The 27,909-nt window shown below is 36.7% G+C and overlaps 1 protein-coding gene across 4 annotated transcripts; it reads left to right on the top strand.

Annotated features, from left to right (window-relative positions):
- Positions 1-21: 21 nt before the first annotated feature.
- On the top strand, positions 22-27,871 carry LOC121375639 (fatty-acid amide hydrolase 1-like). Of its 4 annotated transcripts, none has more exons than XM_041503189.1 (17): positions 22-147; positions 6,392-6,607; positions 6,908-7,021; positions 8,075-8,131; positions 11,368-11,457; positions 11,895-11,966; positions 12,408-12,469; positions 14,050-14,256; positions 14,875-14,915; positions 15,608-15,732; positions 16,323-16,448; positions 20,008-20,105; positions 20,958-21,057; positions 22,348-22,425; positions 23,316-23,427; positions 24,235-24,382; positions 25,342-27,871. In XM_041503189.1, exons 2-16 carry the CDS (start codon positions 6,401-6,403, stop codon positions 24,360-24,362), a joined length of 1,617 nt encoding a protein of 538 aa, XP_041359123.1. In that variant the 5' UTR covers positions 22-147; positions 6,392-6,400; the 3' UTR covers positions 24,363-24,382; positions 25,342-27,871. The 4 variants fall into 4 exon arrangements, with proteins under 4 accessions (XP_041359123.1, XP_041359125.1, XP_041359124.1 ...); XM_041503190.1 differs by lacking the exon at positions 22-147 and adding an exon at positions 386-704; XM_041503192.1 differs by lacking the exon at positions 22-147 and having other exon boundaries at positions 6,464-6,605.
- Positions 27,872-27,909: the final 38 nt, after the last annotated feature.

Raw genomic sequence — 27,909 nt, 5'->3', positions numbered from 1 at the left:
TCCTCGGTGCACCTGACCTGTGCAGGCTGTGAAGAGGTGGAGACAAAGAGGCCGATGATGTGCTCTAGTGGTGTCGTTAAACAGAACACACTTTACTTTGCTTTATAAGTTAACCCGAAACTTGTTGGTCTGTGACGCATAAGCGCCGTAAGTAAGACTGAGTTGCAAAATATGTTTACATTTGTTTTAAACCTGGTTTGGGGGAGAATAGTGCATTTGTGTCCGTTAGATATCATTTATATCACAGCTTGTTTAAAAATACATTAAATATGTTGTTGTTTTGTGTGGGGTTTTTTTGGGGGGGGGGGGTCTCGGGGGGGGGGGTCTCTCTTTTTTTTCTTGTTTGTTTTGTTTTGTGTGTGTTGGTGTTGTTTTTGTGGGGGTCTTTTTTTTTTAGGTGCGTTGAACAAAGGTTGGATGTACATAGGAGTAAATTACTTGATTGGTTAATTAATCAACACAAAAACAGGAACGTGACATCGAGCAACGCTTGGCCTAACGTTCGCGAATTATTTTAACAATAATCATTCGATTTGACAGTTAATGGGAAGCGTATGAACCAGTTTTGCGAACTTTTTTTTTCTCTTTTTTTTCACTCAACGCAGTAACATTTCAACTGACTGCGAGTCGCGACTGAATCGGTGACTTCGATTACACTCAATCGTGTTATCTTGACAGTTGTACTTTGTAGCAAGGTGTATATCGTAAGTGTTGTAGCACATTGTTAATTTTGACTAGTATTTTGCATGCTCAAAAGGTAATTGTATAACAACTTAAAAGACAGAAGCAAAGGTGAAGGTTGCCTGTGCCAGGCTGTAGGGGTGGGGAAAGCACAGGCATTGCTATAACTTAGTGACCTCTAACCTGGCCTATTTATATATTAAAAAACACTGGCAAAGGAAAGGGGGGGGGGGGGGGGTATTTTACTTTATAATAATGTAAAAGTGTAAATATAAAAGTGTGCCACACACACATACACACACTTTTTGGCACCTTCCTACGCTCGTGTAAACAGGCCGGAAAGAATTCAACTCATACTCCTCTATATCAAAGTCTCTAAGACTAACCCTAAGCCTATCCTTAAAACTAACACTAACCACTGAAACGGGGTACGGGTCGCAAACTCACGCCAAGAGGCCAGGGCTAGAGGGGAGCTAAGGGATTGCATTATTGCTAAAATGTTCTTCAACAAATGCAGGGTTCAACAAATCCACTGGCCCTCGGTCCTGACTAATTAATATTTAGTCTAGGTTAGTAGAAATCATCAACAGTATTACTATAATACATATAGCATTGGCCAAAAATTCTATGAGGACTAGCGACTTACTCAAATATTTGTCAAACACTGAAATGACTTTCGGCATAATATCTACCCGGTCCCCCCCCCCCACCCACCCATTCATTCCATATATTAAGCCCCATACATTGATGGGGGGGGGGGGCCGGATGGATATTTTTCCATCGAAAAGTAGCTCATGTTGTGCCAACAGCCGGTTTCCTCTCTATATATCTGTGTGGTCCTTAACCATATGTCCAATGCCATATAACCATAAATAAACTGTTGAGTGTGTCGTTAAATAAACCATTTTGTTCATTTATAACCAAAGAAACAAACATAAATACCAACAGAAAATCCAGTTATATTACTATTATCAGTACAGTTATGTCATAATGTCTTGACTTCTGCGAGTATTCACAAGTGTTACAGGTATGACATTTTGGAGCGTGATTGGTCTTAGCTCATAACATAATAGGCTACATTGTGAGAGCGATGGGGAGAGGTACAGAGTTATAATTGTTATTCCCCCACAGAAAAACCCACCCTATAATTTATGCATTTAATAATTTATTTTGACTAATGTATACATCAACTAACAAATAAAATATTGTCATTTAATTTCCAGAAATCCAATAATGTGGTCATCTATTGTTTTGACACATAACCACTATGAAAAAACATTCTACTTAGCAGATATATGGGCCTTCTAAGAAATGTCATTTGCCAAAAAATAACTAGGTATCATAAAGTAGATTAATTAATATTGCAATGTATCAGGGGTTTTTCAATCATAACTACACATTTTAAATACCGTAGCACATGTTCGCAACATAGATTTTGCAAATGACAATCATCGCCTTAAGCACATTATAACATGGAAAATAATGCATGCATGTACACTTTGTTACTTTTATTAGGATGCGAATAAAACAAAATTTATACATTACATTATACATTATGCATTACAATAAAAATGTTTTATTAAAACATTTTTTACAAGGTGGTTAATTTGCCACTCTACTAAAACTTTCCAGATGAGAGTTGATGGGAGTTGGAGTGATCACCACTAATTTTTTCTGGTGTACACTGATACTTGTATGTTACAGCTACCTGTGCATCTTCCCTGGTGAACACTGATACTTGTATGTTACAGCTACCTGTACATCTTTCCTGGTGAACACCGATACTTGTATGTTACAGCTACCTGTCATCTTTCCTGGTGAACACCGATACTTGTATGTTACAGCTACCTGTACATCTTTCCTGGTGTACACTGATACTTGTATGTTACAGCTACCTGTACATCTTTCCTGGTGTACACTGATACTTGTATGTTACAGCTACCTGTACATCTTTCCTGGTGTACACTGATACTTGTATGTTACAGCTACCTGTACATCTTTCCTGGTGTACACTGATACTTGTATACTTGTATGTTACAGCTACCTGTACATCTTTCCTGGTGTACACTGATACTTGTATGTTACAGCTACCTGTGCATCTTCCCTGGTGAACACTGATACTTGTATGTTACAGCTACCTGTGCATCTTTCCTGGTGAACACCGATACTTGTATGTTACAGCTACCTGTGCATCTTCCCTGGTGAACACCGATACTTGTATGTTACAGCTACCTGTGCATCTTCCCTGGTGAACACCGATACTTGTATGTTACAGCTACCTGTGCATCTTTCCTGGTGAACACCGATACTTGTATGTTACAGCTACCTGTACATCTTCCCTGGTGAACACTGATACTTGTGAACACTGATACTTGTATGTTACAGCTACCTGTGCATCTTTCCTGGTGAACACTGATACTTGTATGTTACAGCTACCTGTCATCTTTCCTGGTGAACACTGATACTTGTATGTTACAGCTACCTGTCATCTTTCCTGGTGAACACTGATACTTGTATGTTACAGCTACCTGTGCATCTTTCCTGGTGTACACTGATACTTGTATGTTACAGCTACCTGTACATCTTTCCTGGTGAACACTGATACTTGTATGTTACAGCTACCTGTACATCTTCCCTGGTGAACACCGATACTTGTATGTTACAGCTACCTGTGCATCTTTCCTGGTGAACACCGATACTTGTATGTTACAGCTACCTGTACATCTTTCCTGGTGAACACCGATACTTGTATACTTGTATGTTACAGCTACCTGTGCATCTTTCCTGGTGAACACTGATACTTGTATGTTACAGCTACCTGTGCATCTTCCCTGGTGTACACTGATACTTGTATACTTGTATGTTACAGCTACCTGTACATCTTTCCTGGTGAACACTGATACTTGTATGTTACAGCTACCTGTGCATCTTTCCTGGTGAACACTGATACTTGTATGTTACAGCTACCTGTACATCTTTCCTGGTGAACACTGATACTTGTATGTTACAGCTACCTGTGCATCTTTCCTGGTGAACACTGATACTTGTATGTTACAGCTACCTGTGCATCTTTCCTGGTGAACACTGATACTTGTATGTTACAGCTACCTATACATCTTTCCTGGTGTACACTGATACTTGTATACTTGTATGTTACAGCTACCTGTGCATCTTTCCTGGTGAACACTGATACTTGTATGTTACAGCTACCTATACATCTTTCCTGGTGTACACTGATACTTGTATGTTACAGCTACCTGTGCATCTTTCCTGGTGAACACTGATACTTGTATGTTACAGCTACCTGTACATCTTTCCTGGTGAACACTGATACTTGTATGTTACAGCTACCTGTGCATCTTTCCTGGTGAACACTGATACTTGTATGTTACAGCTACCTGTCATCTTTCCTGGTGAACACTGATACTTGTATACTTGTATGTTACAGCTACCTGTGCATCTTTCCTGGTGAACACTGATACTTGTATGTTACAGCTACCTGTACATCTTTCCTGGTGAACACTGATACTTGTATGTTACAGCTACCTGTACATCTTTCCTGGTGAACACTGATACTTGTATGTTACAGCTACCTGTCATCTTTCCTGGTGTACACTGATACTTGTATGTTACAGCTACCTGTACATCTTTCCTGGTGAACACTGATACTTGTATGTTACAGCTACCTGTACATCTTTCCTGGTGTACACTGATACTTGTATGTTACAGCTACCTGTACATCTTCCCTGGTGTACACTGATACTTGTATGTTACAGCTACCTGTACATCTTTCCTGGTGAACACTGATACTTGTATACTTGTATGTTACAGCTACCTGTGCATCTTTCCTGGTGTACACTGATACTTGTATGTTACAGCTACCTGTACATCTTTCCTGGTGAACACTGATACTTGTATGTTACAGCTACCTGTACATCTTTCCTGGTGAACACTGATACTTGTATATTACAGCTACCTGTGCATCTTTCCTGGTGAACACTGATACTTGTATGTTACAGCTACCTGTACATCTTTCCTGGTGAACACTGATACTTGTATACTTGTATGTTACAGCTACCTGTGCATCTTTCCTGGTGAACACTGATACTTGTATGTTACAGCTACCTGTGCATCTTCCCTGGTGTACACTGATACTTGTATACTTGTATGTTACAGCTACCTGTACATCTTTCCTGGTGAACACTGATACTTGTATGTTACAGCTACCTGTGCATCTTTCCTGGTGAACACTGATACTTGTATGTTACAGCTACCTGTACATCTTTCCTGGTGAACACTGATACTTGTATGTTACAGCTACCTGTGCATCTTTCCTGGTGAACACTGATACTTGTATGTTACAGCTACCTGTCATCTTTCCTGGTGAACACTGATACTTGTATACTTGTATGTTACAGCTACCTGTGCATCTTTCCTGGTGAACACTGATACTTGTATGTTACAGCTACCTGTACATCTTTCCTGGTGAACACTGATACTTGTATGTTACAGCTACCTGTACATCTTTCCTGGTGAACACTGATACTTGTATGTTACAGCTACCTGTCATCTTTCCTGGTGTACACTGATACTTGTATGTTACAGCTACCTGTACATCTTTCCTGGTGAACACTGATACTTGTATGTTACAGCTACCTGTACATCTTTCCTGGTGTACACTGATACTTGTATGTTACAGCTACCTGTACATCTTTCCTGGTGTACACTGATACTTGTATGTTACAGCTACCTGTACATCTTTCCTGGTGAACACTGATACTTGTATACTTGTATGTTACAGCTACCTGTACATCTTTCCTGGTGGACACTGATACTTGTATGTTACAGCTACCTGTACATCTTTCCTGGTGTACACTGATACTTGTATGTTACAGCTACCTGTACATCTTTCCTGGTGAACACTGATACTTGTATGTTACAGCTACCTGTACATCTTTCCTGGTGAACACTGATACTTGTATACTTGTATGTTACAGCTACCTGTACATCTTTCCTGGTGAACACTGATACTTGTATGTTACAGCTACCTGTACATCTTCCCTGGTGAACACCGATACTTGTATGTTACAGCTACCTGTGCATCTTTCCTGGTGTACACTGATACTTGTATGTTACAGCTACCTGTACATCATTCCTGGTGAACACTGATACTTGTATACTTGTATGTTACAGCTACCTGTGCATCTTTCCTGGTGAACACTGATACTTGTATGTTACAGCTACCTGTACATCTTCCCTGGTGTACACTGATACTTGTATGTTACAGCTACCTGTACATCTTTCCTGGTGAACACTGATACTTGTATGTTACAGCTACCTGTCATCTTTCCTGGTGTACACTGATACTTGTATGTTACAGCTACCTGTACATCTTTCCTGGTGAACACCGATACTTGTATGTTACAGCTACCTGTACATCTTTCCTGGTGAACACCGATACTTGTATGTTACAGCTACGTGTACATCTTTCCTGGTGAACACCGATACTTGTATGTTACAGCTACCTGTACATCTTTCCTGGTGAACACCGATACTTGTATGTTACAGCTACCTGTACATCTTTCCTGGTGAACACCGATACTTGTATGTTACAGCTACGTGTACATCTTTCCTGGTGAACACCGATACTTGTATGTTACAGCTACCTATTCATGTATGTAGTAAACATTTGATTTATATATTTTTTTAGGTTTGAATAATGGCTTTCTTTGACGTGATCATGTGGAGCGACTATGGCGGTGATATCTGTGGACAGGTGGCAGGAACTGCGTTTGTTGTCTGCGTTGGAAGCTACGTTCTTCTGAGGGTTTGGCGGTCTTACTGCATAGACAGAAAGATCAAAACAAAACAAGAGTCGCTCAAGAAATCTCTCCAGCTGCTGTCGGAACAGCTTCGGACAGAAGGTGTATGTATTTAAAGTATCTGGGTGTGGGTTTTTTTGACGTGATGTAATTTATGCTGGTACAGTTTGAAGTCCACTGCCTTCTGTCACTACATTTGTTTAAAATTGCAAATCTAGCTACCAGACATGAACTAATAATTACAGTTCCACATACCTCCCTCATGTTATCAGTCCTGGATTAGACCTGTACTTAATGAATTTAGGTGGGTGAAACCTGGTTGATGATTACCAACTAAAAACAAAATCATTGACAATTTTGTGCTCACTAAAATAGTCTTCATATCTTCCTGTGGTTGATTGTAGGTTTCTTCTGTTCATCGTGACAAAATTCTGGAGCTGTCATTGGCAGAATTGCAACAGAAGTTACAGTCTGGAGAACTAACAGCAATGGAAGTTCTGAGAGCCTACCAGTCAAAGGTATACATTATGTGTACATTGTATCTTAATATACATGCATATTTAAAACATTAGATTTTCTGGAACAAGACTCATTGTTTTGACTGTATTAGTAAAACATTTTTTTTTATATATATAAATATTGCATTGTGGAAATAAGAATATTTCTTTGCTACATTTAAGAATGGACTGCAGTTATTTTTCGGTTTTTGTATGCACATCATTCTTTAAGTTCATACTTGAATGAACCAAGAAATAATTGCTGTCAAATCTTATAATTAAATTTATATGCATACTTTAACAATAAATGACTGAATTTATTTTGTTTAGCTTTAATTATGTGTGTAGTATTGTTTGTGTAAACTTCATTGATACTTTTGTTGCATAAGAATGCAAACAATTATTCACTATTATTTGACTCAGGTGATTTTTAAATGACGTCATTTGGTAGCTGCTGTGTGCATTTTAACGGTTTGTTTAGTTATGTTGGAAGGAATTGTCTGATTTGTGTTTAGTTTATATTTTATATATGTGAATGAAAGGAACATGTCAAACATTTACACTGTATATAGGATTTTCCATTTTTAATTTATCGTATAAAAAAGTGTACTATTATGACATCTGTGTCACAATTTTATTGCTTTTGTATCTTTCATGTGCCTTTTTCCCCCATCAAAATATCTAAATATTGTCGCCTGAATAATTCAGCTAGTTGCACAAAAGTAGTGCTAGTCGGACAGGGATGGGTAGGCGTGGTTTAAATGTTTTGGTTCATCGAGTACCTCTGGACCAATCAGATTGCCATAAAGTGTATAGATGCAAAAAAAAATTAATTATATACTTACATGTTAATTTGTACGTTCATTGTTTAGGGAGCCAGCATAAATTTCAGTGTACATAGTACATATATAAATAAATACCCAAGTAATTGTAGAATTTAGGGTGGGGGGTTTTATTTGTACTTGTAATGATCTATTAATTTAATTTTCTGATCATTACCATATGTACAAAATGATACATAATGTCATGTATGTGATATGTGTATCTACATTCCTTTCATTTATCTTTCATCAGGCAATGCAGATGAATGAACATTTGAACTGTGTTGTGGAACCAATATGGGAAGCACAGGTAAATCTTTTTAGATTCAAAAGGAAAAGAATTAGAAGCTTAATGTTGTAAACATTATATTACTGTCTATAGGAACGTGTGCTAGATGGGTTTTTTTATATTACTGTCTATAGGAACGTGTGCTAGATGGGTTTTTTATATTACTGTCTATAGGAACGTGTGCAAGATGGGTTTTTTATATTACTGTCTATAGGAACGTGTGCTAGATGGGTTTTTTATATTACTGTCTATAGGAACGTGTGCTAGATGGGTTTTTTATATTACTGTCTATAGGAACGTGTGCAAGATGGGTTTTTTATATTACTGTCTATAGGAACGTGTGCAAGATGGGGTTTTTATATTACTGTCTATAGGAACGTGTGCAAGATGGTTTTTTTAGCACAGGGCCCAATTTCACAAAGCATTGTAAGCCTAGTTTTGCACGTAAACGTAAATCTACGACTAAACAACAATTCTTATTACTATTATAGTACAACAAATATAGTTAGAAGAACACATATTTCATTTTCTTTTGTCTTTAAAATACTCCAGCTTCCATAATGATGTAATTTTCTGCATGAAATAGATGCCAAACACGTGCAAATGTATGACCGGTATAACTGCTAATAACAGACGTAAACTTACAATGTTTTGTGAAATGGGCCCCAGGTTTGTATCACCTCTATATCAGTTGATTGACCAGGAATATATCAGTCCTAAGACTCACTGTTGGTTGGACGACTGCTTTGCTACTGAGCTCCTTTGCATGTCTTCATCATGGTGCAATGATAATCCCTTTAAAAAGTTAAAGTTTGTTTTTGTTTAACAACACCACTAGAACATTAACCATCGGCTATTGGATGTCAAACATTTGGTAATTTCTATAGCCATTACCTGTCTTCAAACAAGGGCACCTCCCCCCCCCACGGTTGACGACTTCCCAAGACGGTGAACATCTTCATCCAAAGACGGAGCTCCATCTGTAAAGGGCATGTCAAACACCGGATACATACGGTGATTCCAAGACGGGAAGGCGACGAAGGACGCTGTGTCTTTAAAGGTGCGGTCTAAATCTGTCGCCACCTCGGATACGAGTGTACCGGCTGCCAAGGAACGGATCACCACATCTTCCGGAGGGACATCAGTCGCTATCATCGGTGTCAGTCCCTTCTTGGACGGTGTTGGTGGATGTGGCAAGGACGGCAACATGTCATAGACGGCCGCCAAGCAATCCCTCATAGTCATATGGTCAGGAGAGTCAGGCTCATCAAGGATGGAAACCGCTGTAGGCGCTGCATCTCCAAAGTCTCGAAGCACTCGAGCACAGGCTAATCGATCTGCCGAAACAGAAGCCACTGGTGAACCGGACCGTGGACGGTCTCGTCGAGAACCCTCGGAAGCCTCAATAGAAGGTCTGCGCTGCCGATCCACGGAACCCATAGGGAGCCGTGCAGGTCGTGGGGAACGGCTACGGTCCCGGCTCCGGTCCCGGCTCCGCTGCGCCGAAGATGACTTCCCCGCTGAAGATCGGTGATCCTTGGAGGCCGTGGAACGTCTGATTGAGTCGGCTTGTCAGAGGGCTGCGTAGGAACCGCAGGCCTGTCATCTGAAGTCTTGCATCCTGGAGCTGCACCCCCTGAAGAGGGGACTGGAACCGGACCTGACCCCAAACCCGCCGGTTCTGGTAAGGTCGCCATCGACGCCATAGTCTCTTTCAGCATAGTGGGTAGCATCGAACGTAATACTTCTGCTACGGAGTCCGCAATTGACGGCGAAGATTCCACTTTCTTGGCTCTCGACGACACCACCTTCAAGTAAGCCGTGAACTCGACAGTAGACAGGCCCGAACACAGGTCGCATCTCGAAGAGAGGCTGCACGGAACACGGCAACCCGGACATAAATCATGAGGGTCGCCACCTGCAGTGAACTTCTTACAGCGTAAACACGCTCGTACCTGTCGCTGAACATTAACATCCGACATGATAATAAGTTTTCAATCTGTGAAAGAGAAAGAAAAAAAATCCATGACACAAACACAAAGCCAGTCAACAAAGACGCCATTTTGCAAATGGCGTCCGACACGACAACCGGCGATATAACAACATTTCATGTAATTAACACTTGGCAAGTCAAGCGAAATACGCGAAAGACATACGAAAGCTAACGAAAATTAAGGTGAAAAACATTTCACCCAAACACAAAGCCAGTCAACACAGACGCCATTTTGCAAATGGCATCCGACACGACAACCGGCAATATAAACAACATTTCATGTAATTAACGCTTGGAAAGTCAAGCGAAATACGCGAAGAAAAAAACCATACGAAAGCTAACGAAAACGAAGGTGAAAAACATTTCACCCAAACACGAATACAAAACCAAAGGTCTTATAAAAGTTGACTACAAACAGAGCCAAGCAAAAGGACGTCCAGACCCTTTAGCGAAGAGAAAAAGAAGGAAGTTACAGTCATGTGACCGGAACTAGAGAGCAGTATGCAGTAGAAGAATTTAGGCCATCCCATTGGCTGTTGGGATGTTCGGACCAGACCACTTGCGTGGGGGGGAGGTGTCCTTGTTTGAGGACAGGTAATGTATCTATAAAAGAGAAAACACTCCAAGTTTTCTCCATTCTGACATATAGTCTTAGAGGGGAAACCTTATTTATTTTTTTCCAGTAGTAACAAGGGATCTTTTATATGCACCATTCCACAGACACAATAGCACATACCATAGCCTTTGATATACCAGTCATGATGCACTGGCTGGCACAAGAAATAGCCTAGTGGGCCCACTGACGGGTGCATCCACTGAACTGATTGGATATTTCCTTGTTCCAACCATTGCACCACAAATGGTCAAAGGCTGTGGTATGTGCTTTCCTCTCTGTGTGAACGTGCATATTGAACATCCCTAGCTACTAATGGGAAAATGTAGCAGGTTTCCTCTGATGACTATGTGTCAGATTTACCAAATGTTAGACAACTAATAACGGAGGAATAATTAATCAATGTGCTCTAGTGGTGTTGTTAAACAGCTTTAACTTTGATCAGTCTCCTCTACACTCGCCTGTAAAGTTTTAAGAGATCTGTAAAATTGATCACCTTGCAATAAAATGTGTTTAATGAATTATATTTAAAACTTCATGTGACTGCTCACCTGGCATCATTTATTGAGAGTGATTTTTAGTTTTCCTTGACTTTGCTCATGGTAAAGACTGAAAAGTAATTATTAGTTTGATGTGTGTGTCTTGTTACAGGCTCTTGCGACGGAGTGTGACCTTGAAAGCAAGAAGAAGGGGCCGCTACATGGGATTCCCATCAGCTTGAAGGAGGCTTTCTATGTGCAGGTACACATTCCTAAGTAATTTATTCTCAAAGAAGTGTATGTCTTCACCTTTTACTAATAATCTCATGGGGTCATATACTGAATACAAATAATTTATCTCGTCTATATATCAGGAGCAGATAGGAGATCTTAAATAATTTGTCATTATATATTATATTAAATATGTTGAATGTTTAATATGGTATGGTCAAGTTTTAATATTGTAGATGAATACATTTATACATTACAAGTTGATATTCATATTTATAATCCTTTAAGTTTCAAGCATTCTGTCCTGGACACACAGGGGTTAATAATTGTTAGTGATAGAGATCGGTATATTTGCCATAATCTTTTCTTATTCAGCCATTATAACTCTCTTGGAGCACACTGGTTCCAGGGTAGTGAATAAAATGTAAGCTACCTTCATATATTAAATAAATTGTTTTTGATTTGTAGGGCTATGATTGCACTGCAGGAATGTTGCACTATGTTGACAAGCCAGTGCAGGACGATGCTGTGTTGGTTAAGGTAATCTTCATGTTAAAGACGCATGTTCCATTTATACACTGTACAAAACATCAAGTTGAAACGTACAAGTTGTAGTCCAGTGGTAAAGTGCTTGCCTGATACACGGTCACTCTAGGATCGATCCCTGTCATTGGGCTATTTCTCATTCCAGCTAGTGCACAACAATTGATATACATGTATCTGTTGAATGGTGCATAATAAAGATCCCTTGCTACTAATGGAAAGATGTAGTGGGTTTTCTCTCTAAGACTATATGTCAAAATTACCCAATGTTTGACATCCAATAACCCATGATTAATAAATCAATGTGCTTTAGTGGTGTTAAAGAAAACAAACTTTAACTTGTAACTTTAATTTGGACCCTCACAGAAAGACTCCAATATACCTTTATTTAATGAATCATAATTATGTTATGATAAACATTGTTCTTTGTTCTTACAGGTTTTGAAAAGGCAAGGTGCCATTCCTTTTGTGAGAACAAATCTTCCACAGACAATGCTCGGGTTTGTGTTTATACTGTTTAACGAATTTAAAACTGTTAAAGTGGCAGACCACCAGAAGTGACTATGTCCAAAATCATGGTTTTCATAAAAACAGTTTGTAATGTTTTAAAAATTCTGAAAAATCTGAAAAGAAAGCTTGTTTATTATTCAGATTAGATTGCTTTGCATCGTTTCTGTTGCATGCATGTCGCACTAAAAACAGGGTGGGTGGGATGTAGCCCAGTGGTAAAGTGCTCGCCTGATGTGTGGTTTGTCTAGCATTGATCCCCATTGGTGGGCCCATTGGGCTATTTCTTGTTCCAGACAGTACACCATGACAGGTGTATTAAAAACTGGTATATGCTGTCCTGTGGGATAGTGCATATAAAAATCCTATGCTACTAATGGGAAAAGGTAGCAGGTTTCCTCTCTAAGACTATATGTCAGAATTACCAAATGTTTGACATCCACTAGCCGATTATGAATAAAACAATGTGCTCTTACAAACTTTAACTTTTAACTTTATAAAAACCCACAATAATATTAAAGCAAACTAATGGACTATTATATATATAAGTTATTAGTCCCGTACTGGTCCAACCAGAGGGGACTATAGGTTTCATTTCCGTTTTTTCATAATTTTATAATGTGTTGAGATATTTACCTGAAATTTGGTGTATAGCTTTACAATGTACTGAAACAGATCAAGTTTGACTTTTATTGCAAATTACCCATTTTTAATGGAGTTATGGCCATGAACTTAGGAGACGAAAAACAAATTTCCATACTGGTTTTTTTTTTAAGATGGTCTTGAGATATTGAGCTGAAATTTTGTGTATATCTTTATATTGTACTGTTACATATCAAGTTTGACTTTCATTGCAAATTACCCATTTTTGACAGAGTTATGGCCCTTGAATATTTTCCCCCCAGACTTTTGTTTTGCCATTCCTGATAATATTTAGATGAAATTTTGTATATTTCCTTATCATTTGCTGTTACTAATCAAGTTTATCTTTCATGGTGATTTACCTACTTTTTACAAAGGTATATCCTTAAATTTAGGAGATACGAAAAACTGTTGGGTTCAGTAGAGGACATGCATTGCTTTAGCAGTACCTCTCATGATGTTTGTTGTACTTGATAGTATGCTGTATGTCTCTGTATCTTTTTTTGACACCAAATAGCCGATGTATTTTTCGTTGTTGGGTGGTGTTAAACATTCATTCATTCATTCTTCAGTTCACTTTGTCGGTGTCAGAAGGTGTGAATTCCAGTGTAATGACACCAAATAGCCGATGTATTTTTCATTGTTGGGTGGTATTAAACAGTCATTCATTCATTCTTCAATTCACTTTGTAGGTGTCAGAAGGTGTGAATTCCAATGTAATGAACATAACAACGTTGATGTACGTTTGTTCCCGACAATTTTTTGTTGGATGGTGTAAATGTCATAGTAATAATGCCAGTCATTTTAACAAGCTATTACTATATATATATATATATATATATATATATATATATATATATATATATATATATATATATATATATACAGGGTATGTACATTTTTTTAATTGCAATATTTTCATTTCTTTCAGGATTGAAACCTCAAACCCAATCAGTGGACTAACGAAGAACCCATGTGATCAAACACGGTGTGCTGGGGGGTCATCAGGAGGGGAGGGGGCCCTGATTGGGGGCGGTGGCTCTCTCCTTGGGTTTGGAGATGATATTGGTGGAAGCATCAGGATACCCAGTGCTTTCTGTGGCATATGTGGTTTTAAACCTACCTCTGAACGACTCAGGTAAATAATATATATTAGGCATGTATTCATTTGAAGAATACTCCACAAGCTATGAGGCAGTACTGTTTATCTTGTTCAAATGGATTGACATCATTATTTGCAAGCCTTTGGCCAGTGCATGAGTGTGTCGGTTCATAAGTACAAGATTAACAATACTTTTTGTCAAGTACGAAGTTATGTATTCTATTTGTTATCTTTTTTTTGCCAGTGGTCATTCTGACGTCAAGCAGTGTTGTAATGTACAGACTTGCCAAGTTAAGAACAAAAGATGGTTACATTTTGTAGCTGTGAAGTATTTATTGATGAAGCAGATACCTTGATACTCTGCCACCCTCACAAAGATCAATTATGACTTAGAAATCAATTGTTTTGGTACCAAAAATCAGTATTGCCATATGAGCAAATGTTCTGACATGATGTCCTTTTTTTTAATAGACTGTTGCCAGCATTTTTGCTATATTTTCATTAGCATTGATAATGCAGAGATTACATGGTAAATGTATTTCAGATTTTAGCACAGCTGGAAAACTGTTCCGGTCACCCCAGTCAAGACATGTTTCCTGAATTTTTGTTTGACATATATATATAATGGTTTTTTGCACTTTTTTCTGGTTACAGTACACGTGGCATATTTCCTCTAGGAAGTGGGCAAACACTAGGTATGTGATTTTTAAATATTGTTAAGCAAGATAAATGAATATTTTATTTTAATCTTTTGAAATTTGTGAAGGCTAAATTCTAGAAATAATAACGTATTTTAGCCAACCACTAAATAGCATTAAAGTAATTTGGCCATATCTGGTAACTATGCAATAAAAATCATACGAAGCACACATGTAATAACAAGTGTAATGAAAATAATTTTGGGAAGCGACGTCATAACATGACGTTGTTTTCCCAGTCCTAGCTCTGACTGTGCATGTGAAATATGACTTCATTTCGTCATCTCCTTGTAGTTAGGTTGAACATTTTGAGACAGCCCTTGTTATTCATAAAGACATAATAATAATAATAGGGATAATAAAGACATTATCACACTCGCGTGTGTATTGTACTGATTTTACAAATCTCGTGTCACGATTTATGTACTGTATTATGGTTGCTTTCGCTCACACAATACAAAAATGCTGACACTCGTTTCGTAATATCAGTACAAACAAACTCATTTAATAATCTCTAAATAAACCTTTGACTATTAAATTTCTATTCTGTTTTTTAATTTTTGATTTTAACTTCTTAGATCTATTTGATTTAAATATTATTTTTAATTTTCTCTTTGGAATTTTGTTTATTTATCAAGTGGGACATCTACATGTATACTTGTTTACTGATTGAAATTTGTTTGTTGTAGTGAGGGATGCAGTCGGCCCGATGGCTAAAGAGGTCGATTCCTTGGTGTTGAGCATGCAATGTCTTACTGTGCCATACATGTACGAGTTGGATCCTTTTATCCCAGTGATGCCATTCAGAACGGAAGTAAATATACAAGATTCATGATATTTAGTATTAGAGCTATTAATCAGGATATAATCTTTTGGAGTTATTACATTTGAAGATGTTATTGTCTATTTTATGTCTACAAATGTCATTTTTGATGGAAGGCACATTAGCCTGAGATGAAGAATGAAATATTTGCAGACTTCAAACAGACAATAACACCTGCAGATCTAAAACCTCCAAATGGTTATGTGCATGGTAAATTGAATGTCTTGTTTTTTTTTTTTTAAATAGGCCTACCTGGCTACAGTCTAACCATAGATCCAGTCAAGTCCATCCTCATCTTTAGGAAATCTAGTGTATTTTATACATAACTGGTTTTTTTTTTTATTAAACGTACAAAACTGTATGATTATGTTTTTTCTCAATGTTCATTTTGATGAAGGGTTTTAATATACTTGGTTTTTAAGATAGTTGTTATTTAGACATCATGATAGTAAAAAGAAAATGTCAATTCACCTGACAATAAAAAACGTTTATATAAACAAAAATTAATGAACATTTGCCATTCAAAATCATAATTTTTGCATATCAGCACTGAGGTAGAACCATTGTTGTTTCTTTACCAGGTATATGAGAAGAAAACGCCACTGAGGGTTGGTTTCTATACATGGGACGGCTGCATCCACCCAACTCCAGCTGTGGCTAGGGCTGTAATGGTGGCAAAATCAGCCCTTGAGAAGATGGGCCATACGGTGAGTGTACAGTTATATTATTGATGAACAAAGGAATGTTTTATTTAATGATGCACTCAACGTATTTTATGTATGGTTATATGGCGTCGGACAGAGGAAACCTGCTGTTGCATTGCAGTGGGCTACTCTTTATTAATATAGCAGCAAGGGATCTTTTATATGCGGTATTCCACAGACAGGATAGTACATATCACTTGTGGTGCATTGGCTGGAACAAGAAATAGTCCAATGGGCCCACCGACTGGGATCGATCTTAGACCGACCGTGCATCAAGCGAGCACTTTCCCACTGGGCTACATCCTACCCCTTGTTATTTATGAATACCAGGCTGTAGCTATGGGGCTATGAATTCATTAGATGACCAGGATGTATTCTCCAGTGCAGTTTTAACTCAAAACATCATTTTCTAGCGTCAACAGAAATACATGTAGCTGTGTTACCAATATTGTAGACTTGTGGATCACCTGTCACACCTTGTTATTTATGAATACCAGGCTGTAGCTATGGGGCTATGAATTCATTAGATAACCAGGATGTATTCTCCAGTGCAGTTTTAACTCAAAACATCATTTTCTAGCGTCAACAGAAATACATGTAGCTGTGTTACCAATATTGTAGACTTGTGGATCACCTGTCACACCTTGTTATTCTTTGTTATTTGACTACCATTCCAACTGGAGGGGACTGTAGGTTTCATCTTAGTCTGTCCATCTGTCCCACATATAGTTTTGTGGGCTATGTTTTCGCAATGTTTCGACACTGAGCTCACTGTTTGTGTATAGCGTATAGTGTATTACGGATCAGGTTTGACTTTCATGGCGATCTACCTATTTTTAACACTTGAATTCAGGACATACAAAAATGTGTTGGGTCCAGTAGGGGACATGTATTGCTTTAACAGTACTCTCAAAATGCTTGTTAAAGGGACATTCCTGAGTTTGCTGCACTTTTTAAGATGTTATCGACTAACAAAGACTTTGTAACGATTGTAATTACATATAAAATATATTTTTGTGCATAAAATATTAGTGGGTGTATATTAAACGCGTTTCTGATCAGTCTAAAATTTGTACTAGGTTAAATTTCATTTTATTTTCGAAATATAATTTTTTCGTACATAAGAAATTATTTGAAGACAAAATCCAGTTTGGACTTCTTACAAATATTAAGACAACCAGAAACACATTGAATATACAGACACTGATGTTCTAAACAAGGAAATATATTTAATATGTAAGTTTAATCGTAGAAATATGTTATTAGTCGGGAACATCTTACAGGTAGTACTAAACCAAATAACTTCCGGCTGGGTCAAAGTTCGAGGTGCACCGAACTTTTGATAGAGAAGTGAACACCACAAGTCCTGTGATTGGTTATAAATGTGAGTGTGTTGGTTGTAAAAAATAATAGTTTCATCTGGGTAAAAAAAAAAAAGTGCAATTTTATTTCATCTAGTACCAATGTGTCAAGTAGCCTTGTGCTTGAAACATGTATGGGGTACCTGTAAAAAAAAGTACTCGAATTTTGTGCAAAACTAGGGTAGTCATAGACGCTACCCGTTATCTCAGAAACGAGCAGCTTGACCCCATTTTTTTCTGATTCACTTTCAGTGTAAGGGGTGGTAGTATTTATATCCGTGGCGTTTATGTCGGTTGATACGTTACAGGTAGGAGTTTTAGCCACATATGTTACTATTGTCGTCTATGGGATTTGATTTGGTAGTATACACCCTACAATGCAGCAAACTCAGGAATGTCCCTTTAACAATTGTCATTATTTAAATATGATAAATTCATTGTTTGATGTGTGGTTTTCGCGTGCTACGTGAGTGTTACACGACTGGTATATCAAAGGTCATGATATGTATGGTCCTGTCTGGAAAAGTGCATATAAAAGATCCCATGCTGCTAAGGGGAAAATGTAGCAGGTTTTTTCTAAGACTATATGTCAAAATTATAAAATGTTTAACAACCAACAGCCAATAATTAATAAATCAATGGGCTCTAGTGATATCATTAGTAAAAAAACCCATAAAAAACAATCTTTGGCCTCTGTATAATTCTTCTATAGTAAAAATATTAAAATTATGAATAATTGCATATATATGATGCTTTTGTCCTTTTTACTACATGTATATTTTGGTAAATATTTAAAAGATTAAATCATTTATAGATGTTCTGATTGTAGTAATGTATAGATCATGTGTTCAGGGCTAGAAATGAAAAAAGAAATCTACATGCACCAGGTGCATGCTGAAAAAAAGTTACATGCACCATTAAAATTCTGCATGCACCAAAAATAAGGTAAATCCTGTTAACAATGAGGAAAATACTATTTTAATTACCTTGATTAGAGTGTTGATTTTTTTTTATACGAAGCTATTCTGTATTCAGAATTATTTGGCAATACCTATATGTATTTATTAACAGTACCGGAACGTTATACAACTGCGTTTATTACTGATTCTTGATCAAATTTGAAAATATCACCCAACGTAAACGCCTTACAGAAATCTATAATAGGCCTATTGCAAAAACGTACGAATAGTTGTGTTTTGTATTAAGCAAGTTATCAACTTTTTTAACTCGATAAGATCTGTTGGTATAATATAAATTAGCCTACGGAATTCGACGAGAAGTTGCGATTGAAATAATCACTGGCTGACTTCGAGTCAACTACACGAGTAACGCACCTGCACGTTCGCAATCATCTGATCAAGTGCTCATATCTGAGGTCGAAAATTTTCAAGGCAGTTATGGTACTTTGTATTGATCACAGATCTGGCGGAGTTCAATTTGTCAGTGACGACAACTGTGTTATGCGCGTGGATACCCCAAAGTCGGTCTCGACCACCTTCCCTAATACCGTTCACGGATATAACCGAGATATTGCCGGCAATTTTCGCAAATATATTTCACGGAAATGACCGAACAACCATTGTTATAAGTAGGATTATGGAATACGAAATGGATGCGCCCATAAGATAAAAGTTATCATTTCATGTGGCGAACAGATTACGAAATGCATACGCAAAATTCAACAACTTGAGTCTGAATCTGGTAGACAACAGGATACTAGTATACGCAATACACAGTACTTGACAAATATTAGCATGCACCGCGTGCACCCAGTTTTAAAAGTTACATGCACCGGTACATGTACTAACACTGCATTTCGAGCCCTGAGTGTTTGCGTGTGTACTGTGTGTGTGTGTGTGTGTGTATAATACATAAAGTGTTAATATTGTGATACATTGTCCAAATTTTCAATCATGTGGATGTCATGATATAATCCCCATTAGTAATTTTGCATTCTTTTACATGCATTCCACGGTATTCATGTTTGTATTTTAATATTTATTATAGGTCAGTAAACTGTTTTGTAATCCAATTAAGAGAAAATCACAGGGAATTTTCACTGCTTGAGTAAGATCAATTCAAAGTTGTGAAACTCAAGAGATTGATACATTTATATTTTATTAGCATAATAAGAATTTTAATACTGATGGAATATTTGTTTTAGTGACAATGTCATTAATTAATATCTTTGTAACTTCTAGGTTGTGGAATTCAAACCACCAAGAGCACGGGAAGCATTTATTGAGATATTTCTGAAAACTATGTTTGGTGATGGGTTGCATGAAATCCGAAAAGACCTGTAAGTATTATTTAAAATTGTTTCTATCTCTAAATCATTTTAATGAATGGCTTTTATATTTGGTGTGTTTGATGTGTTTGTTCAGATCAGGTCAGGTCAGGTCAGGTCAGGTCATAGGACTTAATGTGCACATTCAGAACAAGCTGTTGTAGCGCACGGCTGTCCTTGGCACAGGTGTCAGCCCATGCCGGCTTCTCTGTCCAGGACAGGATCAGATGAGTGTTTCAGCAGCACACCATCAGTACCATAACTGTGAAGACACGGCACGGTCAAGATCATGTGAAACATTTCTGCAATTGCTTTAACTTTAGCATGTCATTCTTTTGAAGGATGCCTTTCCTATTTCTTAAACAAGGCCGCACACCTCTCAGTGTCGTTGTTATTTTGAGCTTTGTTAGATTTATAATTGCTTATAACTTTTAAATTATTTCTTGGATGCTTTAATATTTGTTATAAATGTTTACTAAGTGATATTCTTTAAACTGCACATCTCTCGATTCTCTGTTCATACAGGTAGAAATTTGTTAATAAATATAATAAAACTAATCGTTTGAAGCATTTTTAAATTACTAAAGAAAATATTGTTATATGTAATATGCTCTAAATGAAATGGGGTTATGGAGTGTATTGCAAAATGTTAAAGGAATCTGACATTGGAATAATGCCTCCGACTTACTTTTTGAAACATTCTCTCAGTTGTGTAGATTGATTGAAGTTTGTTTTCTCTGTTCAGTATGTGACATGCAAGCTATCATGGCAAGGTCATTCTAGTTATTATTGGAGCTGTTTGTATCCGTGGCATGCTTTTGGGGTGTCGTTAAATTGTATTTATTACTGTTTTGTATTTTTCAGAAAATATGACAGAATTGACCCAGTAATCAGATTAACTTACTATGGATTCAGCCTGCCATACTTCATCAGGAGGATCATTAGTTTCTTAATTCACTTCATAGTAAGTACACTGTAGATTCATGCTGCCATACTTCACCAGGAGGATCATTAGTTTCTTAATTCACTTCATAGTAAGTACACTGTAGATTCATGCTGCCATACTTCACCAGGAAGATTTTGAGTTTCGTAATTCACTTCATAGTAAGTACACTGTAGATTCATGCTGCCATACTTCACCAGGAAGATTTTAAGTTTCGTAATTCACTTCATAGTAAGTACACTGTAGATTCATGCTGCCATACTTCACCAGGAGGATTTTGAGTTTCGTAATTCAATTCATAGTAAGCACACTGTAGATTCATGCTGCCATACTTCACCAGGAGGATCATTAGTTTCTTAATTCACTTCATAGTAAGTACACTGTAGATTCATGCTGCCATACTTCACCGGAGGATCATTAGTTTCTTAATTCACTTCATAGTAAGTACACTGTAGATTCATGCTGCCATACTTCACCGGGAAGATTTTGAGTTTCGTAATTCACTTCATTGTAAGTACACTGTAGATTCATGCTGCCATACTTCACCGGGAAGATTTTCAGTTTCGTAATTCACTTCATAGTAAGTACACTGTAGATTCATGCTGCCATACTTCACCGGGAAGATTTTCAGTTTCGTAATTCACTTCATAGTAAGTACACTGTAGATTCATGCTGCCATACTTCACCGGGAAGATTTTGAGTTTGTTAATTCACTTCATAGTAAGTACACTATAGATTCATGCTGCCATACTTCACCAGGAAGATTTTGAATTTGTAATTCACTTCATAGTAAGTACGCTGTATATTCATGCTGCCATATTTCACTGGGAAGATTTTGAGTTTCGTAATTCACTTCATAGTAAGTACACTGTAGATTCATGCTGCCATACTTCACCAGGAAGATTTTGAGTTTCGTAATTCTCTTCATAGTAAGTACACTGTAGATTTATGCTGGTGTATTTCATCAATAGGATCTTGGCTTTCTTAATTCACTGTTATAAGTACACTGTAGTATCACACCTATGTAATACAGAGAGTTATTATGCAGCTGTTCTTTGGCTAATATGAAATTAAAATTATACACTGAGCACAATATCAGGGACAAATGTAAAGGATATGTAAAATAAAAAACTGTCTAGCTATTATGTGGATTGATTTATGTTTTCACTATCAGCATATGACATGTCATTCACGTTTATTTCTTTCTTTCACTATCTCGACATCAGTTGCTGTAATTTAAAATGTGCTGATATGTTGTTACACACATATTCCTTTCCTTGTCACATTAAATACGAGTTGTTTTCTGTTTAGGAACCCATGACAGCTGATGTACTAAAACTGAAAACCACCACTGTCGGTGAATGGTGGAACCTTGCACAGAAGATAGACGTGAGTAAAACAGATTTTTTTTCATCTTGTCATTTAACGTAATAAGTGGTCATAATAATTAATGTATAATTCAGTTTAAAATGTGTACTTCAAAAATACAAATTGGTCAACTCTGTGAAACATCCATTCACTTTTACATTCATTTTAATATAATTGCTATGTCAGAATATATTGTGAGAAAAATAGTACATGTACAACATCTAGAGGCTTCCATGTGGATGGTTTTTTAAGCAAATATGTCACTTCATAATGGATATGCAAAAAATCAATGTAGGTTGACAACACAAATTTCTAAGTTATCTACCCTTAACCCAGAGCAACAACTCATTTTGCTGTTATACAAGTTGCAGCACACCACATGCTCAGATTTTATCATTTACTGATAAAAATAACAAATTGAAATCAATGGGTTATTTAAATACTGCAGGGGTACAGCCTACAGTTTAATCAAAGAAACATTTGAAAAGGCATTTTGGTATTTTATATTCATTGTTAAGTAGTAATGACACAGAATTGTTGTGATCTGGGCTATGCTTTTAATGGGTGGGTGCTGGGCACATGTACATCATAACTGACCTGAAAATCCATTGTTTAATCGATTAACAGAATTAAAATTAATTTATTTCTTTTTAGTCAGTGAATATATATATAATGTTAGTTCCATTTTAATATTGTAGATATATGTAGTTTTTTTCTAAAGTTATTCCACTTCTCTAGATAAATTCTGCATGAATGATGTAATTGTGGGAGTTATTCCCCTTTCAACATTGCATGGCTTAGCCATTGGTTAACATTGGCATGAGTAAGTTCTGCATGTACTAGTTAAATAATGACAGTAAGATGCCATCGAGTACAACTGTTAATTATGGGAGACCGTCTGTTTTCTTCAGGAATACAAGCTTGAGTTTGTAAAGAGCTGGAGAAACAAGAAGCTTGATGCAGTTATCTGCCCTGCCCTGGCCTGTACCCCAGTACCACTACACAAAACAGGAGACGTAATCAGTATGTACTTCTAATGTAACCTAAAACACACTTCTTCATTATGTACTTACTTAATTTCTTAGCATACATTTACTTGTCTTATTGGCAAATGGTGTTTGGACCATTTCATATACAGCTCTCCTTTTTGTCCTATCCCACATTAGATAGTCAATATCCAGGGTTTCTGTCAGAGGGTACAGCGGGTAAAATTACATACCCTAAAATCTTGGAAATTAATGGGAAATATTTTAATGATTTTTATAAAGATGATAGTAAATATAATTGTAATTTAAAATGTGTCAAAGTACATGAAATGCTCTGTCTAATTGTAAAAGATTTCAAGTTCATAACTACCTAGTAGGGGAATTTATACTCTCTTTTGTTTTTATTACGTACATGTATTTTCAGATTACTTTCTGCCACAAAGCCTGTTATGCTACTGGGTACCTCCAGTCCTACTCGCCAAACTTAGAGATGATTATTTACCTTTCAAAGGTGTTAGATTTAGATTTTGAGTTCAATTTTCCCATTTTTGTGAGTTTTTAGCCAGAAAATCAAAACTTTCAATGATTACAACAAATATCTTTTTCAATAACACAATACAAATTGCTAATTAGCAGCTTCAGATGACTGGGTCAATGTGGGAAATTCAAATCTGGTGTCAGAATGTTAGAAATGGTTGATTTTGGCAATGAAGGCTGTTTTAGCCAGAAGTCTTTAGAAAATAAATAATTCGAAACTAGCTTAAATTTCTTGATAATGCATTTGATTTATATTGAGATTTCCTTTCAGTATAAGTGAAACTTGAGTTGATTATTTCATGTTTAGATTCTGTATCATACCTTGGTCTCTTCAACCTGTTAAACTGTCCTTGTGGAGTTCTTCCGGTGACAAGAATAACCAAAGATGATGACAAGAAACTTGCAGATCCCAGTGTGTATTCTACAGAAATATGACGGAGAAAGCCATCAGAAAGGTAGCTATCTGTTCACGTGTAATTACTGTCAGCGTTGGCACAAATTAGACAGTAACTATAATGTCCCATCAATGAGAGGAAAGGAAAGGAATGTTTGGGTGAAACCTCAGCACATTTTACACTACTGTGAAACCCCTTCAAACTGGACACCCTAGGTATCAAGCAAAATGTCCAGTTAGGGAGGTATCTATTTTAGAGAGGTTAAGTTCTCTACTGATTTCTAAACAAGGACTGAAAAAAGTCTGGTTTACAGAATGTCGAGTTTTGCAAGGTTTCACTGTATTAAGGCAAAGCCACACTATATGAGTGCCTTATACGAGAATAGCCACAAGAATAACTGATTGGCAATCTTGACAAACATTACAATTTCATTGATAGCTATGCAATTGGCTATTCTTGCACAAGCCAACGATATTGTTTGACATGATCTTTAGTGGGTTTTTTGTCAATAGTTCAGTTAAAACTGGATTGACCTAATTGTTATTTTATGCCTGGTGTCTGCTGCATCTCTCTCCCCCCCCCCCCCCCCCCCCAAAAGCATAAAAATGTGCTGCTATCATGCAAGCTATTCATTCTGACTGAAGCAAGAGATATTTTAATATACAGTGCAACCCTTCTAAACTGGACACCCATGGGACCAAATAATAAGTCCAGCTTTAAGGAGAATCCAGTTTAAAAAGGGACTGTGTTAAGTTACAGAGGATCCAGATTTGAGAGGTTTCACTTATGTGCCTTTTCACTTAGATGGTACATCAGTGAGAGTATCAATTATATCACCTGAGATGAACCTGGTTCAGCTACAGTCAAACCTCTGTTCAAAGGGGACTTTTTAGAACCAGAGAATGTGAACGCTAATACAAAAAGCAAAACCTAATTGTTTTAGTAAACCAATAGCCCTGCATATTATATGTGTGTGTTGCAATGTTTATTGTTCTTTTGGGGGTTGTTTTGTTTTTCAGTTGTGTCAAGGTTCCGTAGGATTGCCTGTGGCCGTCCAGTGTGCAGCACTACCGTTCCAGGAGGAGGTCGTGTTGCGTGTGATGAAGGAAATTGAGACAGCTGTCAACTTCAAGTAGGATGGAGGAACAGACAGACAAGACTTTGAGAGAGAGAGAACATGTTGTATACCAACAGGTTTTATGTACTACATCAGTATTTAAAGTCATGTATATAAAATATTATACAGTAGGATCTCGTTGGATTGAACTCGGAAGGGTCGAATACACCGCAGTGCGCAAATCAAAAACGAAGTCCCGAGTTACACTTTCATGATGTTGACCGAATGGTTAGGTCGAACTACCCAGTGGGTTGAACACTTTCTCGAGCACCGACGGGGTTCAACCCAACAGGTTTTAACAGTAGATATATATATATATGTTTGTGAAGAACTAACTACTGTGGTGATCAAATCTTGTAAATTACTATTATGTTTTGTAAATGTTTTAACAGTGACATTTTGATACAGGTTTTTTGAATTAATGTGGTATATTTACAGTATATATTTTTATTTTATCTTAGAAAGCAGTGAACTCTTTTACTAATAATTTTTTGGTGCATACTAAAATGAGGCCAGTACCTTTTTGTTGGCATTAGTCATCCATTTTCAAAATTAATTTCGAAATGAGGTTGTGAAAATCTTTAATTAATGATTTCTTGTTCATTATAATTTATATTGTTGCCATGGACAATCAACTTGGTGGATTAAACATGAAATTACCTCAAACATACCATTTTTCTCACCTTTGTTTGACAGTATGTGAGGCCTAATCTACGGAACTCTTCACTTACGCTCTGTTATTAGTCTTAAGCAATATTGCATTGTCCTTGCAAGTCTTTTTGCATGGCACTGCAAAATTGGAAAGTTGTGCGAGTTTAGTCAATTAGGCCCCTCACAGGACTCGAACTTAAGAATTTGTCTCCCATGGTAATTTTGTAATGAAATGCCACAGGTGAAATGGCCCACTGACGGCAAGGTTGAGCCTGCCTTTGGCAGTTGTTTAAAAAATGACATTTTCAGTAAATAAACATGACTGAAAGGATATTTTGCTGTATGAAGACATTTCAAATGTGTAAATGCTAATGTTAAATAATGGCAGATAACGTACACCAGGGCCCATGCTTATAAAACTGAGTCCAGACTCCATCTCTAATGACGTCACACACATACAATTTGCATGGCGTTTTCATGACATTACTGTATCAAACTCTATTAGAGTCTCGAGTCTAGACTCTAAACGTTTTATAAGTACGGGCCCTGGTGTACATTATCTTCCATTATTTGTCTGGTGTATATATTTTGACACAAAGGAACTTTATTTAATTGTTCTCTACTTACAGCAATGTATATCTCAACAATGGCAATTGCAGTCATTAAGTTCGAGCCCTGTCCTCTTGTATTTGTTTTTGTGCTATGGTGTTGTTAAACATTCATTCACTGAAACACACCAGAAAATATTTATCTTCAAATATTTATTGAAAAAAAACACACAATAAAACTGCATTTGATGTCTTCATAGGATTTTTGTGAATTCTTAAAAGTTCTATAGTGATTACTGAAATTGAAATCTTTGAAAAGTCTAACATTGCGCATACATGGCAATGGAAGGTTTTAAATTGTGTTATCGCCTTGTATCACTCTGTTGCTCAAGCAAATCTTATATTCAGTAAATATGTTTGTTATAAAAAATTGTTTCCACATTTATTTTATTTGAGTTAGAAAACTGTTTTTCATAACAAGATTGTAATCTGATTTTGTTTTATTTACCTATTCAAATTTTTCATGTCCTCTACATTGTTTTAGAAAACATTTACTCAACTTACATGTATCTGTGAAATAGTTCAATATTTCAGGCAAATTATTACCGCAATAATTTATCAACTTTTTGTCTTCACTTGACAAAGTTAAAAGGCAATAGCGTCAACCTTTGTGTTTTAAAAAAATAATTAAATTATAATTTTTACATTTAGGTCCTTGTTTTTTTTTACAAACTATAAGTTCTAGATCAATGACACCTGATTTTTAGTTGCACCTATGAATATTGATCTCAGTGCATTTTTTTTTTTTAATGTTAATATAAAAAAATATTTTTAATTTTTATTTTATTTTTTTAAAGTTGAGTTTTTTAAGAACTAAATTAATCATAGCTTTTGCATTACTAGAGCAAAACTGAATATGTTTATGGTAGGCAATACATTTAATTCCGCGTAACTCATGTTTTAATATTTCACATTTCACATCACAGTACCGGTATTTCATATTTAATTGTGCCATAGTTGTATAAGAGAGCATTTACAGTTTTTGAAATGTGTTGGTCGTAATGGTGCAACTTACATATTTTTCGCAGGACCTTCACAAATTTGAGTTCTGTCAGTATCATGTCTAACAAGATTTCTTTCCTTTTTTTTAAATTAAGGTTACAACGAAATGTGTTATTGACATAGAAGTGAATAAACTGTGGCTTCGTTTTGTTTTACCAAGCTTGATCCATCTGTATGTCTTCCTTTTTTATGTAGTGGTGGGACGTAGC

Source organism: Gigantopelta aegis, chromosome 6 (genome assembly GCF_016097555.1).
Source record: "Gigantopelta aegis isolate Gae_Host chromosome 6, Gae_host_genome, whole genome shotgun sequence".
NCBI lineage: Eukaryota > Metazoa > Mollusca > Gastropoda > Neomphalida > Peltospiridae > Gigantopelta > Gigantopelta aegis.
The sequence above is the reverse complement of the archived record's forward strand: the minus strand, read 5'-3'. Positions and strand labels throughout refer to the sequence as shown.